The following is a 16,991-nucleotide window of genomic DNA, read 5'->3' on the forward strand; positions in this document are numbered from 1 at the left end:
TAAACAGTAAGGGACAATTCTTCCATGTAGAAGAGTAAAGAATGGTATTAAAATAAGTGAATTTGTAGATTTCATGGCATCAAGGAAAAGCTTGTATGATGGCTTCTTTTTTCTTGGTAGAAAGCAAGGTTATTTGAGAATAAAAGCAGAAGCCATAATACCAAGGATTTGAGGGGAATGACACACTTTAAGGACCTAGAATTAGGTTAGTGATCATGAATTTATAATAATAGCAGTCTACCCAATTGCATGTTTTATCTCTAGGAACAAGAGGTGGACAGTTTGATTCACTGGAGTTGGCTCCATCAGAAAGCTAGTAGAGCAAGGGTGTTTAGAGTGGTGGTAACAGAGCACTTGGAATGACAGATCATGGATGGACAAAAGTGAAGGCATTGGGGGCTTTCACTTTCATTCCCCTGAAACAAGGTCTGAGACAGTGACTTGAGGACAGGTAGTTGGTTTGAGAGGGAGCTCAAGATACAGGAGTGAGGGAATGGGGAAAATAAGTCAGGAAACAAGGGAAAGTGAATTAAAGGGTGCATGTTTTGAGCTACGTATCATTGTGGGCAACTGCAGCTGAGTCCTACTGGAAACCCTCTGAGAAAGCCTGTGGAATGTGCCTGGAAGTTATCCCTCTGTAGAACAGAAAGCTGACACATTAATCCACTAATTCCTGTCACCCTTTGCTGGAGAATTATTTCTAGAAGTGTTAACTATCCCCATTTTTCCAGGATACTTGCCAGGGCTGAACAAACTCTGTGGCTTCAGAAAAATACTGGAGGCAGAAAATGAAAAGTAATGGGGAGGATTGAGCTTGAGGTGAAATATTGACAGCATCCAAATCCCCACAGGAGTTTTCTACCACCAGCTTCAGCTAAAAACTGAAGTAGGCCTGGGGGCATATGGTAGAAGATGAAATTGAACCAGTTTATGAAATTCCCTATGCAGTCAAAGCAATCGAGGAAATAACAGAATAATAGATGGAGTTCTTTGATTATATGGAAGTTATTTATATCCTCCGAGCTACTGATTTATCATCTGTAAATGGGGATGAGATTACCCACTTTGTGTGGTTACTGCTAGAATTAAAAGTCCTTATTATGTAAGGTGCTTAGCACAGAGCCTGGCATGTAGTAAGATATACAGAATAAAAGCTATTATATTATTGCTATTATCTATTGAAAGATTAGTAATGTTAATAACTACCTGCATTATGGATAATAATGGACTAATTCAAATTTTATATATAATATTTTTGAATGTTATATTCAAGTTCACTACTTAATTTGAACCAGTAAGTTCACTACTTAACTTGAATATAATATTTTGCATGACAAGACATTACAGTTTTGTTTGGAAGAACATTAAATTCTGGTACTTTTTGAAATTAGTTTTATCATAGAATGGCTATTGGGAAAATCACAAATGTAATCTAATTCACATGCATCTTTTTCCTTAGGTTAGGATTTCATTGAAGTTTTTATTAGACTAGAATGATTTATTTTATTTTTAAAGAAATCACCAGAGATGTACTGTTGGTTTTGTTTTTAAATCTTTTCTGCTTTTCAACTTATTCAAACACAAGAAACAATCTAAATGCATTCTACTCTCTTACGACCTCTGATGTCAAATAAGTTTTCTTTAATTCTAGCTTAAATCTTTAATGCTGCAGTTTTGTTTTTACTTATCTTCTTCTCAGTGGAGAAAAAAGGAACAGCTGGTTACTATTGTCAATTTTCTATTGTTTGGAATTTATTAAATATGCAACACTTGTGAATACATAGATGTAGATATATATTTCCTTCTGGATATAGAACTCCTATTGCTTTTCTTTCAAGAATGATAGAATTGTATATGGGGAAGCTTTAGAGCTCTTCTAGTCCCAGTATATAGTCTGATTAATTAATATTAGTTAAAATGTTATTAATTGCCATCTAGCATTTCTTGTGGTAAATTGCCTGATGTGTTCTTTGCTCAACTACCAATTGGACTATTATTTTTTTCTTATGACTATATTGCAATACAACACACGATATCTTTGTGTATTGATGTTAACTATTAAGCCACTATCATGATCTTTTTCCCCAGTTTGTTAATTGTCTTTTAATTCAGTTTATAGTATTTTTGTCTTGCAGGTTCATAATTAATATTTTGTCAGATATGTATTTTTTTCTCTTATGAATTTCTTTTTTTGGTTTCATGCTTAGAGATGCCTTACTCACCATGAGCTCTTATCTAAGTTCACCTGTATTTCCTTCTGGTCCTTTAATATTTTTATTTTTAAGTTGGTTTTCTAATCCATCCAGAATTAAATGCAGGATTGCACATTTGTTCCTAACACATTTCAAGTTGTTTATTATAACGTATTGCTTTGATCTGTTGTATTATTTCATATCATAAATATGTTACATATATATTCATGATATGTATCAGTGGTTCTCAATCAGAGGTGATTTCACCCTCTAGGAACATTTGGCAATGTCTGTAGACATTTTTTATTTGCCACGACTAGGGGAGAGGCTGGCTACTGGCCTTTAGTAAGCAGAGAGCAAGGATGATGCTAACCATCCTACAGTGTACAGGACAGCCCCCACAACAAAGAATTGTCAATAGTACTGAGATTAAGGGACCTTAAGAGATGATAGACGGATGGATGCATAGTTGATAGGTCAATAGATAAATGTATAGAAGATAGATATTCATTGAATACCATTCTTCTGCCGGTTACATACCAATAGTAATATTATCCAGCCTATATTTTTATTCTTTACCTATATTCTATTCTTTAACATAAAGGGTGTTTTAAGAGACATCGACTCCTACTTTATGGAAATCTAGATACACTCTATTGTTGGATATCCCTGGTTTGAGCACATAGTAAATATTGAATGGAGCGTTTTATAAAAATGACAATAATAAATCAAATAAATTTTTAATGAACCTTATTTGATTACAGTGACTTATTTTTTGTATGTTAAGAAGTATGCTTTTTAAAATCCATTGCAGATTTTTGCTAGGAATAAATTTTAGGCAGTATGTTTCTTCTTTAGTCTTCTGCCACATCTGTTATTCTCTTACTATGCAGAATAAACTTTATCAGAATATTAACTCTGTTCTCTATATTATTTTTATTTAGCTTTTATTACCACTGTCAAGCTTGCAGATTTCCTTGTAGGCACACATCTCTTTAATATGTAGAGTTGCTTATTCTTTCCATCTATGAGAATCATTACTTTTGCATAAAGACTATATCCATTTTTAGTTACATTCTGAAACTTAATGTTGATATCCGTGGAATTATATGTGTCTTCTGTGTCAAAAATTTCTATTCATTCTAATAACTTATCCTGAACACATTTAGTGTTAGTATTTAAACACTTTATTGTTTCTGATCCCCTTATTCGAAAGGTATTTTCTTCTGTGTATTTGTGAGCCTCTAAATTCTTATTTTGTTTCCTGTCATATTTGGCATCCTCTACAACAGCAATGTCCAATGGATGGAATTCACCGTGATGTTGGAAATGTTCTGATCTGGAGAGTCCAATATAGTAGGCATGGTTGAGCACTTGAAATGTAGCTAGGGCCACTGAGGCACTGAATTTTACATTTAATTTAGTTTACTTTTAATTTTAGTAGCCACATGTGGCTAATGGCTACTGTGTTGGACAGCACAATTCTATAGAGTAATTCCTTACCCTTCCATTTTTAGCTTAAAATCCTCTGCTTTGTTTTAACTTAAACCTGTTTTTACTGGTTGTGTTTGTATGCAGTTTTGTTTGTTGTGTATATTGTATGCATTTCTTATGTCCTGATGATTATTTTTTACTTCATTTCCTATGCTTTCCATACAGTAATAATACATATCCTTAGACAACTGGGAGTGGGCAAATGTATTTCTGTAATGTATTATCTATTAATATCAGGTGCTTGCTTTTCTTTACTTTTTTGCAAATAAAAATGATAATGTTCACTGTAGGAAAAATGAAGGAAGAAAAACAAAATATAAAGAAGAGAATAAAGCAAAGATTACTACCACTAACTTCACAGACACACAAACAAACACACACAGAGGGATACACTTGGTTGAGTACTTTCTATACATATTCTTTTATTTTTAAACACCTTACTGATTGTATAGCTAATACGTGTTTAGCACTAGAAAAAAAATTTAAAAACAGGAGTAAAGTGAAGGAAAAAATCATCTGTGATCACAATGCCTAGATTAACCACTTTTATTACTTTGGTTTGTTTTCTCACAGTGTTGTTTCTAAGTGCAGGTAGGTAGGTAGACAGCTGGATATATAGAGAGGCATTTTCAAAAATTGAATTATACTATATGCAGAGTGGGCCAATAAAAGTATACACTTTTCAGATGGCAAGAAAACAAAATTATGTGTCACTATGGGTATGTATCATCCACAGTGGTATTAGTGACCATTTTGAACATTTGTAACTTTCATAAAAATATATATTGGTTAACATTTATCCACTGGGCTTGTCTATGTATTAATTTTATCTTGCTTTTTATATCATGAGCATTTTTTCTCTAGTATAAAATAAAATTCACAAATGTGATTTTAATGGCTACGTCATAATCCATTCATTGTCTATATCATTAGCCAGTTTCCTATTATTGGACAGTTAGGATGCTTCTCTTTTTTTACTACTATAAATAGCATTACGCTCTATATATTAGTGCCTAAAATTTTTCATCTCTGAGTTTTTCATTTCTGATTATTTTATCTCTGATTGTTTCATTAGTATACATTCTTAGAAGTGAAATCACTGGCCCAAATGAAATGAATGGATTTGAGATCCTTGGTATATATTGTCAATACAAATCACCTTCCAGAAAGTTCTCTGTTGCTTATAGAAGAAAATAAATATTCTTGTTCCATTTTTGTAGTTTAATCATTTATATGGAGCACTTTTTTTTTTCTTTTTTGAGATGGAGTCTTGCTCTGTTGTCCAGGTTGGAGTGCAATGGCATGATCTTGGCTCACTGCAACCTCCGCCTCAAGCAATTCTTCTGCCTCAACCTCCTGAGTAGCTGAGACTGCAGGCACGTGCCACCATGCCTAGCTAATTTTTTTGTATTTTTAGTAGAGATGGGTTTCACCATGTTGGTCAGGCTGGTCTCGAAATCCTGACCTCAATTGATCCACCAGCCTTGGCCTCCCAAAGTGCTGTGATTACAAGTGTGAGCCACTGCACCCAGCTGCAGCTTTTCTTTGAACTTTTAATCTTCTCTTTGGTTTTACAACTCAGAATTGTTTTTTAATAAATGTGCCTTTCAAGGGTTTAGCAAAGTAATCATATTGTTATAAATACCCAAACAACATAACTCTTTATTTTTTGCTAGCAAAGGTTTTCAGATATAAGGTTTTTCATTGTATACATTGTTTCTTTTTAGGGTGAACAAGGAGAAAAAGGAGATCCAGGTCTGGCTGGCCTTAATGGAGAAAATGTAAGCCTAACCCTTTTTTCTGATACTCTGTTTACATTTTACCACTAAGATGTGCTATTTAATGCTATTAAGATTTACCTATTTTTGGCAGAGCCAGATATGATCCAACAAAATTAAGAATCAAAGTGTTCTTTCTCATGGCTCAGTAGAGGCCCGGTGTTTTTAGTTTCATTTCGTTGGCTTTATATATTTTCTACTTGTGCTTAGCCTTAACAGGCCTTTCTCCTTGATGTTTCTTGCTTGCAAATTTTCTAGTCTTCTTTTTCTGTCTTTTTACATCTTGCATATCTTCTGCCATGGTTTGTGCTCTTACCAGTGGTCCACTTTTCATCTCAGTCCTAGTCTGCATCTGGTCTATAGATGGTGTCTGTATTGTTAGGCTTTCAGTGATGGGAAGGAAGGGCGAAGTGAAGGGAAACTAAATCCGTATTGCTCCCCTTCATGGTGCCAGTTCTGCAGCCTCAGGGATAGCATCGCCTGTGATATCCTTGGACCCCAGTCATCTTCTCCCTTTCCCCTCAGGACAGTTATCCTCCCAGAATTGCACTCCAGATTTTAGGATAAAATTTGAAGGATGGCCCAAATGTGGGTTTTACTCTGAAATGTAATTTTATTTATATTTATTCACCATTTACTATAGATATGTTATATTTACTGGTAGGGGAAGTGTCCAAAATGAGAATTAGTTTTTCCCTCGGCTTCCTTTTTTCACTTACAAGGATATGTTTTAGAAAGGACCTGAAGGGCCACATGACTTATAAAAGAGTAAAGAAAAACTATGAGACTATATCTAGCTCCCTAATGCCCTAGATGTGTTAGGAAACCTGTTTTGTATGCTATAGATCACTACAATGGAAGAGACACTGAAGACCAATGTTTCTGGCCTGTGGAGAAAGTCGTGTTTGTGTGTGTGTGTGTGTGTGTGTGTGTGGAGTCTTCCAAAAAAGAAAGACCCTAGTAGTAATAGAAGTTAATGTTTTTATGTATGTTAACTAAAATAATAGTTGTTTGACTGTCATTCTTATTTCTCTCCCTTTGAAGTGATTTTTCTACACCAGAAAATAGGCACTAGCCCCAAAGGCTTGTAGCTATGGGAGTCTCTGCATCTTCTTTACCACCTGTAATATATGTAATATAATGTAATATAATTAATCAATTGACATATGCACCTGTAATATATCAGGACACTGAATGTCACACATGTTTAAATAGAGTAACTGCCTCATCTCTTACCCCTGTCGTTGGAGTCACATGGTGAAGTGGGATGAGTTCTGGAGTAGAAAGCCAGGGCCCAGTTTGTCTTCCAGTTCTGTCACAGAAGAGCAAATCACTTCTCAGAGTCTGTAAAGTGACGGACTTGGGACAGATTCTAAAACCCCTATTGCTGTGATGTGCTGTGATTTTATGCAAAGAGTTATTAAGATTACAAACTTGAAAAGCCTGAGGATGCTTGAATCATTCATTCAGGTTTATTGAATTCCTGCTACATGTAAGGCACAGTGAGAAAAACAAAACAGGAAGAGGTGAAGACAGAGCATAACAAGTACTGGATGTGAGGATACTTTTCCTTTCTCCTCATAACAAAGGGGAGGTGTGGCCCATACTTTGTTTAAATGAAGATTCCTTTTACAGTGGATTCTGAAATGGATAGAATTTGGGCCTTTGCCTGTGTTTTCTGTTCTTTCTATTACATTCTCCATGAAAGCAAAGACCATGTGTTGGAATCCTAGTACTTAGCACATGTTTGGGGTAAGTTCCAAATAACTATTTGCTGAGTGTTAGTTTGAAAAACTGAGCAATTATTAATATTATAACAGAGTAAAATATAAGTAATTAGAGTCTAAGCTAGAATAACAGATGTGGAAGGGAAGATACAGAGAATGACGCTAAAGAGGTAAAATACATATGATTTGGCACTTGATTGGAGTTGAAAACTCAAAAATAGCCCAATGTGTTGGCCGTTCTGTGTGAGAAAGATATTAACTTGTGAGAAATGTAGCAGTGTTGAAAGAGATTAATTACAGCGTTGCAAAAGATAACCAAACTACATGTATGTGGGCTCTCTGAGATAGAGGAGCAAAACGGAGTATATTACAAGTACATAAAGGTAATATTGGAATTGATATAGTGAAAGGATTTTTTGAAATATTTGAATAAAACTGGAAAGATATTTGAGGGGTTGGAACCTGAAATATATTCACATTAATTTCAAGATTTGAAATTTTTTCTTACATTGTCTGAAAGTAAGGTTTTTGGGCTTTTTAATTAATCAATTGATGTATGCATATATTTGAGGACCTACTATATTCTCAAACTCTCTGGCAGCCACTGTGTGAGTTCCAAATCTGAGTAACACTAACGTACTGAGAGAGCCCAAAGGCCTAGTGAGCAGTGTGAATGTCTATCCCTTTGAGGGATCTTGGAAGAGTCCTTCACATGTCCCAATAACAGGAGGTCATTCCTTTAGCACCGTTATTGTCTGATATAACTCATTAAGTACAACCATAAAGCATGACAAAGCACATTAACTTTTCTCACTTGGTTACTTAGCTAATAAGTAGATGATGTTATTTTTTTCCCCTTAATTTTGCCAAAGATACTCAGGAGTCATGACTGAGGAGAAACAACAAAAAAACAGTAAGAGTTCTCCTCTTTCCCCTCTACTATCACTAGAAGTAAAGAATCAGCTGCTTGGTTATGACACTGTTGGAGATGGGGGGAGTGTTAATATTGTGTTATAGTTCATAAACTATTTTCACAAGGAATTTGAAATTCGACCCTCACCCAGCTTAATTGGCTAGTAGAGTGGGGAGTGATAGTATTCCTATTTTCAGAAGCAAGAAATTAAAGGCTTCAGAAATTAAGCAACTTTTTTTTTTTAATACTAAAATTGGCCTTTAACTCTAAATATTTGGCTGAAAAGTCTGATTTTCCCAGCAAATCATGCCACACATCATTGCTTATTTTTCAGTGCTAAAAAACTGACTCTGCAAACTAAAGTAATTCAGCATTTATGATAGTTCACTCTGACTTTCAATAAGCCCAGGTATACATTCTTAGAAAACGAAAGGTATTATAATGGCTATTTTGATTTGAATTAAAGTCAAGCCATGATGGAAATTATAACTTCAGAAATATTATCTTAGAATGTATAGTAAATAAACTCAATGAGCCAGGTGACTCCAGCTACTAAGTCAGAGTATATTGGAATGCTTTAATATTTCTACTAAATGAATTTAACAGCCTTTTTAAATAGCCTTTATTGTTGCATATTATATATATCTTAATGTCAATGTATCTTATAATAACTTATTTTGTGCCAGCTTTCTCACAAAATGGGCCAGCTCACTTTGGAAAGTGTAAACTCTAATTTAAAGGGTAGTATGTAGCAATTCAGTCTTTCTCAGTGTGGCACTGCTGGCATTTTGGCAAGACAATTCTTTCTCAAGTCAGACTGTTGCAAGAGCAGAATGTTTAACATCCTTGAAGCTCACCAACCTAATCTAAATGCCAGTAGCAGCTCCTAGTCATTGGGACAATAAAAAATCTGCTGATATTTTTCTAAGTGTATCTTGACTGTGTGTGTGTGTGTGTGCGTGTGTGTGTGTGTATGTGTGTGCATGCCTAAACTTTTGTTTGATCTCTATGGTATTACTAAACAAATGCATGCTCATATGTCCATTCCAGTTTAAATAATGCATACAAAATATATATTAAAATGTTCAAAAATTTGAATTGCTAGAATTTAACTTTGGAAATGTATGACCTTGTTTTTACACACAATCTAGTGTATAATTAAATAATTTTGATTGTGACCAAATACAAAATATATTTAACAACAGTATCTTAGAATGAACTTGAGAGGGAATAATATAAAGTTGTAATTGTGACTTTTAAAGCCAGACTATCTGGGTTCAAATCCCATCTCTGCCACTAACTAGCTGATGTACTACTTGGTAAATTACTTATCTTCTCTGTGCCTCAGTTTCTTTATTTGCACCATTGATAATTTCAATAGTACTTACTGTAGGGGAAAAGATAATTTTCCCTTCTCCTCTGAGGGATCCAGTCTGCTGAAATGAACTGACAATGGACAGATTAACAGGAGAAAAGGTATACAAATATATTAATGTGCATACAGTTGGAGCCATAAAAAATACGATACTCAAAGAAAGGCCAGATGGTTGAAACTTAAATAGAACCCACTTTATAGGAAAGAATAAGATGGGGAAATGTAGGCAATTTTGAGAGGTAGTAAATTATTTTCAGAATTGAATGGGACCAAGAGCTAACAATAGCTTGTGGACAAGTTACAGAAAGGTGAGGGCTGAACCTGCACTGTGAACAAAAGTTGTTTTGTTTTGCAGATAAAGACTCCCAGGTAATCTCTCAGAGCTGCCCTCAGAATAATAGACTAAGAGTCTGTCTGAGCTTGGTGACAACTTTTAGTTTATTCTCTTCTCCAGAGATTAGTTTTCCTGCTTATTCTGTTAGATTCCTAGGAAGAGGGTTTTAAGACAATTGCTTTCTTTGGAAGAAGATTTCTCAGTCTGATAAAGAAACTTCCAGAGAGAGCTCCTCCCTGTGCTTGAGGAGGGGTTGGAGGAGAAATAAGAGAAGGTTAGAAAATTCTTGGATCTGAGGCAGCTTCTAAGGCCTTTCATTTCCTTTTAATTTAAAAGCACTCAGCATGCCAAAGCATCACACTTTGGGGTTATCACTCTCTGTGCCCCAAAATTACCTCATGGATTTTTTGTGAAGATTAAAGGGACTCTCATACAGAAAGCATTTAGAACAGTGTCCAACATAAAGCAAGAACTATATAAACATTCACTATTATTAGAAACCGGGTTAAATAAAACACATTTAGCTCTAATAGGCACATCTTTTTATTTATTTGTTTCTGTGGGGTTATACAATCTTAGAAAAGTAGACTTAATTGTTGAGTTGTCTCTTTTTCTGAATTTATATTATGGTCTTTTAAATATCCCTTATTAGAATTACAGCATCTGATGTTTCTAAAATAATCATGTTAATCTCCTTATACCAATGCAATCTGTACTAGAGAATACAAAAATATTGAAATCACAAAACCAGAGATATCAGCTGGCAACAGCTGTTGACATTGCTAGGGAATAACATTAAGTCATTGAAAGCTTGTGAAAAGAATTAATTGATGGGTTAACAATTTTTAACAAATAATATTTTATATTATCTTCTGATTTTTAAAGATGTGGTACCCCATGAGTAGTAGTAGGTACTCCAACAAAAATTAATTTTATAATTAATTTTTATAATTCTGCTTTTATAATTCTGGTTATAATACTGCTCTTCAGCTCTTGTCTTACCTTTAGATAACAGTTTCTGCCTCCACATTACATGTAGAATCAACTGCTATGCTTTTGAGAATCTTTATGTACATGAATTTTATTGAGAACCTTCATAACAGATACCCATCTTACTCAATATTGAATTCAGAGTCTGTTCCATTCGGCTTTTTATGCCTATGGTGGGTCCTGTGTCCTTTCTCCCTAGCACTCAATAACCATTGATAGGAGCACCACTGTGACACAAGGAGAAAAATTGCATTTGAGAAAAGCATTACTGATGTGTTTCTCAGAGGCTATTACAACGCCATGGCCTTAACAACATTGTACTTTGTCACAGGAAGACGTGAGTTACATGGGCCCACTTTAATGGTCATAAAAGTAGAAGCTTGACAAATGCAGCACTTCTCAATTGCATTTTATCCTATGTGAGTTAAAGCACAGTTGTTACATATCCATCAAAGTGGTATAAAGCTGAACAAGAAAGAACTATCAGTTATCCCTTAAACTTGAACTTGAAAAGTAAAAACAACATTTATTAAGTGCCTACCATGTGCTAAATGTCTCTACAACATATGGTTCTCAGAACAACCCTTCAAGAAAACTATTACTTATTACACCTGTTTTATAGGAAAGCTTACCCAACTTACCCATGATTATACATAAAAGGCAGTTCCTCTTCTGACTCTCCTGAAATCCATATCTGTGAAGTCTTAGACACCTCTAGTAGAATTAGGCATCTGTGAAATGCTTTTGTCCTACCTGCTATATACTTCAATGATAATACTCAATATTCACATCAACTTGTAATTGGCTACATCATCCCTTCATCTCCTCCCTGCCCATAGTTGATTGAACCAGGGAGAGTTACCTGATTCAACCGCCAGTACATTGCTTCCGTAGAAATTACAACTGGGATTAACTTGTTGGAATTAATCTTTAAATTTTTAAATGTATTATTCTATACCTACAAAATAATATATATAACATATATGATGGTTATAAGTCATAGTTACAATGAGAACACCAATGTACCCAGAACTCAGTGTGAAAACAAAGACATCATCCTCCACTTGGAATCTCCCTGTGTGGTTCATCGTATACTGTCCTACACTCCAGAGTTAACCATTTTTCTAAATGTTGTACCCAATATTTCCTTCCGTTCTTAAAAATTATGTTTCACACTTACACATTTATAAGGAATATATAATTTAGCCTTACATGTTTGCAGATGTTCAATAATATTTGTTGAGTAAATGGATACTCAAGGTTTTTATCAGTAATTTGTTTTTTCATATTTGTCTTTTCTCTGCATAGTTTTACATAAGCAAGAAGAGATAACCTCTTTTTAATAAATTTCTCTGCTCAGTGAATGGCATAACTTCCTAGCCAGTTACTTAAGGCAAATGCAAGCCAGCCTGGAGACTTTCCTTCTCCTCCGCTTTTGGCCTATCTGCCAGTCTTGCTTCCAGCATGTGCCAACTCTGACCACTTCTCATCATCTCCACTGGCACAACCCTGTCCCGGCCATCCTGCTCTCTTTCCTGGAAAAGGTGTCATAGCCCCTTTTCTGCTCCCACTCTTGCTGCCCGTAATCTGTGTTTCACGTTGCTGCCAAAGTGGTTTGTGGGAATTTTTGTAAACATATTCACATCATGTCATTTTCCTGCTTAAAACACTTAAGTGGCTTCCCAATGCATGTAGAACAAAACCCATTTTCCTCATCATGGCCTGCAACTATTTATGTACCATGACCCCTGGCAAGCCTTGACTTAATCCCCTACTCCTTACCTATGTGCTCATGACACTCCTTTTGTCTTGGAGACCTCTGTGCTTCTTGTTCCCTCTGCCCCTACACATATTCCCAGATCATTGCATGGCCGGATCCTTTTTTTTTAATGTGTGCAAATTCATGAGGTATGTAAGAATTTTTTTACACATATATAATACAAGTTAGGGTGTTTAGGTTGTCCATTTTCTGAGTGAAATACATTTTTTTAAAGTATACTGATCCTACTGTGCTATCAAACATTGAATTTATTCCTTCTGTCTTACTGTATGCTTGTATCTTTTTGCCCACTTCTTTTCATTCTCCCTCTCCCCCTCACTCACCCTTTCCAGTCTTTGTTATCTATTTCTACACTTTCTACCTCCATGTATTCAATTTTTTTTTTGCTCCCACATGTAAGAACATGGAATATTTGTCTTTTTGTGCCTGGCTTACTTCACTTAACATAATGACTTTCAGTTCCATCCATGTTGCTGTAAACGACAGGACTTTGTTTTCTTATTGCTGAATAGTACTCTGTTGTGTATATATAGCATCTTTTCTTTATCCATTCATCTGTCCATGGACACAGAATGATTCTATATCTTTGCTAGGATCCTTCTGAAACAGCAAATGTCACCACCACACAAGGGCCATTTCTGACACCCCACCTGAGGTAGCCTCTCTCCTCTTTCACTTTTATCACATTCAGCCTGTTGACCTGTTTATTGTCAGCCACTCTCCTCTTATTACATGAGTTCCTTGAGGATAGGGACCTTTACCTAGTTGAATAAAAAAATTATTGACACTTGTTTTTAAAAAGTGATAAGGAAGACATTTTATTCCAGACTATTGCAACAGGGGAATTGCAATAAGGGAGACAGATCAGGTTCAACTCTAACTACAACAAGGACATGTCGGGATTTATGGTCAATGAGTAGAGGGAAGGAGGCCACTGGATAGAAAATTACTAAGAGGAGACATCAAGGGTAGGGTGATTCTTACCAAACTGATCTGAGAATATTCTTGCTGAAGACAGGCCAAACTTAGACATCAAGGTAGGGGATGAAGAACTCGATCCCCTCAAAAGTAAGGAATGGAAAACAGATTTTAAGTGTGAGAGATTCTCTCTAAACATACTTAGCAAGATTCTTGCTATAATTGAGTTGGACAGACCAAATACAAGATGGGAGCCACAGTCTAGGTCTAGTTGAGAAGAGGGCTTGGAGAACCCTGACTAAAGTTTGGTGATGGAGAGAATCTTCATTAATTTCTTGTTCTTTTCTGTATCTCTAAAGTAGTACTAATCAATAGAAATATAATGAGAGCTACAAATTCAAGATGAATGCAAATATATTATTTTTTTCTAGTAGTCAAATTAAGAAAAGTAAAAAGGGACAGGAGAAAATACGTTTAATAATACATTTTATTTAATTCAATATATCCAACTATTATCATTTAAGCATATAATAATTTAAAATTATTAATGAGATATTTTACATTTTTTTCTTTTACCAAATATTGTAAATCTAATAGTGTTTTATACTCACAGTACAACTCAATTCAGAGTAGTCACATTTCAAGAGTTCGAAAACTACATGTGGCTTGTGGCTACCAGTAGTACAGGTTTAAAGGCCAGAAGCAACTTCACACAAGGCATATAATAAATGTTTATTGAATAAGTAAATGAAAGAACCAGTGCATTAATAATAAATCTATTCACAGAAATGGCAAATTTCTTCTCTCAAGTGTTTACAATGTTCTGTTTCCAAGTTCTACTCTGGAAACATGTATAAACAGAGTATGTGTTGCTTGATTTGGGAAGAAATGGATATTGTAAATAATAAGACAATACTGTATCACATCTTGAATATCATTTAATTTTTCACTCATCCTTTTTCTATAAATATTCCAAGGTAATGATGGAAAAATATCATAACTATGAGTTTTATACATGAAGGCATTTATGCAACTGGAAGGTTTTTTGGCCAATTAGATATTGTTTTCATCCATTAAAAATGTTTTTGTTGAAGTATAATACCACAATTTTCACACACTGTCTGCAACAGGAATTATTTTAAGTATCCAATTTTCTTTTGTTTCTTTCACTTCATCAGTGGTATCTATGTTGAGTACAGGTGATGGCATTTGGTGTTATTTATTCACTATGAAATGTCAGGGCAGTAACAGCTGGGTCTTTCAGCTGGGAACAGTAAGACACTTACACTTACTGTGCATTGTGTGGCTTCAGAATACTTCTTTTTTCTATTATTGTTTTTCCTTCATCCAGTGTGTTAAACTAAGGGAAAAAGAAGATTTTTTTTCTATTTACCATGTAGTCAGGATGTGTCTATCTAACTTTCTATGTGCATTGTGAATTCATGCAGCTGTAAAGCTGATCTCCTCCGGTACAATCTATTGTGGTAGTCTCAAAAGCTGTCATTGCTTAGTCAGATCAACTAAATGCCCATTAAAACATCCAACAGTCCAGAGGACTTATGAAAATATTTATCTGATATTCTATCTGTGTCATACATAGTTTCATTTGACATCTTTATAAATCCAGGTATAAAAGATGGGAATTAGAGAACTAGAACATACTTTAAAGCAGGCAAGAGATTACATTTTAGCTCCAGTTGTATGACAGCAAAAGAATACATCTTTCATTCCTTTTCCCCTCACAATTAGATTTCTTGATAGAGACATAAAAATGTTTTTGATTTTACTCTTGAATTTTTTTGGCAAGCTTAACAAAGGCCAAATCAATGCTAAATCAGAGGTATTTACAACATCCACAAATTTAATCCAAAGTGGATACTTAAAAGCTCATATAGATCTAAATGATATTCTCCCAGATGGTGAATTAATGTAATTTTAGCAGGAAGCAAAGTTGCACAAATATGCAGTATTGAGGACTCGCGCTGATTTAATGTATCTGTGCCCACCACGGCACAGATGTTGCTTATCATTTTAGTGCCAGTTGTCTCTGTTTCTCTCTATACTACAAAAGGAAGAATGGGATTTGGAAGTTCAGTAAATTATGATTTATTTTGTTACCAATGACTTGTTAGAAATTAAAGCTTTCTGTGAACTGTGTATTGGTTATATTCTTTCTACAGGGTTTGAAAGGTGACTTGGGTCCTCGTGGTCTACCTGGCCCAAAAGGAGAAAAGGTATTGTGTTTACCCAGCCAAGCCCAACCTTTCTTTAAGAAAACTCTGCCAACCTATACAGTGACTTCTCATTGATACTGTTTATCTCCTAAAAGCATTTTAAAATTAACCAAAGGCTGTTACATTAATAGCATCTGAATAAGAATAGCCTTTTTGTTCATTTGATTAGTTTGAAAAGACTAAATGAACAATTGCTAGTTGACATTAACTTGTATTTATAAGATTTCCCTTTTCTCACCCTTGCTTAACAACATTAGGTATTCAATCATCAAATTAACAAGTGTGACCTGTATTGGAAAACTTTGCCAATAACACTGAGCTGCTGCCATAATGGTGAGGCAAGTGGCTTTTGGAAATAAGCTAATTTTGTATCTCAGTCTTAATCTAACTATTCCATTTTCTGCCACTTTTTCTCATAAAATAAGTTATTTCATAATGACATGTTGGCAACGATCTTGAAAAGGAAATTAAGAAATAGTAAAAAGCAAGGATTGTTTTGAATAAAGTAGTTGGGTGATCCCAATTTGATGAAAATTGTAGTATATGTGTTTTGTAATGTATTTTGTTCTCCATTTTTAGCACATTTAGAAATCCTTGTCTATCTTCAATATTTATCTCTGTGTTAAAGGTGATCCTGCAAACGAGTCCCCAGTGACTGATTTAAGCCATATCAGTGTTCCTTAGCAACTGTTGGCTATTTTAATTCAGTTGTTCCAAAAACAATGAATACACAATGCTAAGTTTTAACTTTTGAGTTGGCTATATTGAGAAAAGAGAAAGTCCTGAAGATACTCAGTGTGAGACTGACTACAGCACCCTGGTACCCCATGCTATATGGTACATGGCCTCCATAATGTGCACCTAAATAAGAACCATAGAAAGGATGTTTGGTCTTTAATGTTTGAGAGTTCTTATGAAATAAATAAAGTTCCTGGGAAAGTAAAGCATGAAGGTGACATAGAAATTGGAAAACAGTGAACTTTTAGATGAACCATTTTTTAAAGATGTTGAATAGTTTGTTGATATATCCACCTGGAAATTTGTATTCACATAGATCAGCAAAGCAATTTTAGTGTTCAAAAATACATAAATATAGGCAAATCCTCTTACAGTTGATGGCAAATGCAATGCCAATTCAGCAGAGCTTTAGAAGAGGCCATGGGACTGCTTCTTGCAGCTGGGAGGCATGAAATGGGGAGATCCACTTATTATTTCTGCTGATCCTCATACTAACTTTGTCAGACAAATTATCTATC

The 16,991-nt window shown here is 34.8% G+C and overlaps 1 protein-coding gene across 4 annotated transcripts in view; it reads left to right on the top strand.

Moving 5' to 3' along the window:
• COL19A1 (collagen type XIX alpha 1 chain) overlaps positions 1 to 16,991 on the top strand; it is a 333,080-nt gene that overhangs the window by 139,201 nt on the left and 176,888 nt on the right. For all 4 annotated transcript variants that reach the window (XM_003897789.5, XM_009205449.4, XM_009205448.4 and 1 more), the window contains 2 exons: positions 5,414 to 5,467; positions 15,682 to 15,735. In XM_003897789.5, coding sequence (XP_003897838.2) covers positions 5,414 to 5,467; positions 15,682 to 15,735 — 108 coding nt within the window. The remainder of the gene's footprint in view (positions 1 to 5,413; positions 5,468 to 15,681; positions 15,736 to 16,991) is intronic.

This window comes from Papio anubis, chromosome 6 (genome assembly GCF_008728515.1).
Source record: "Papio anubis isolate 15944 chromosome 6, Panubis1.0, whole genome shotgun sequence".
Taxonomy (NCBI): Eukaryota; Metazoa; Chordata; class Mammalia; order Primates; family Cercopithecidae; genus Papio; species Papio anubis.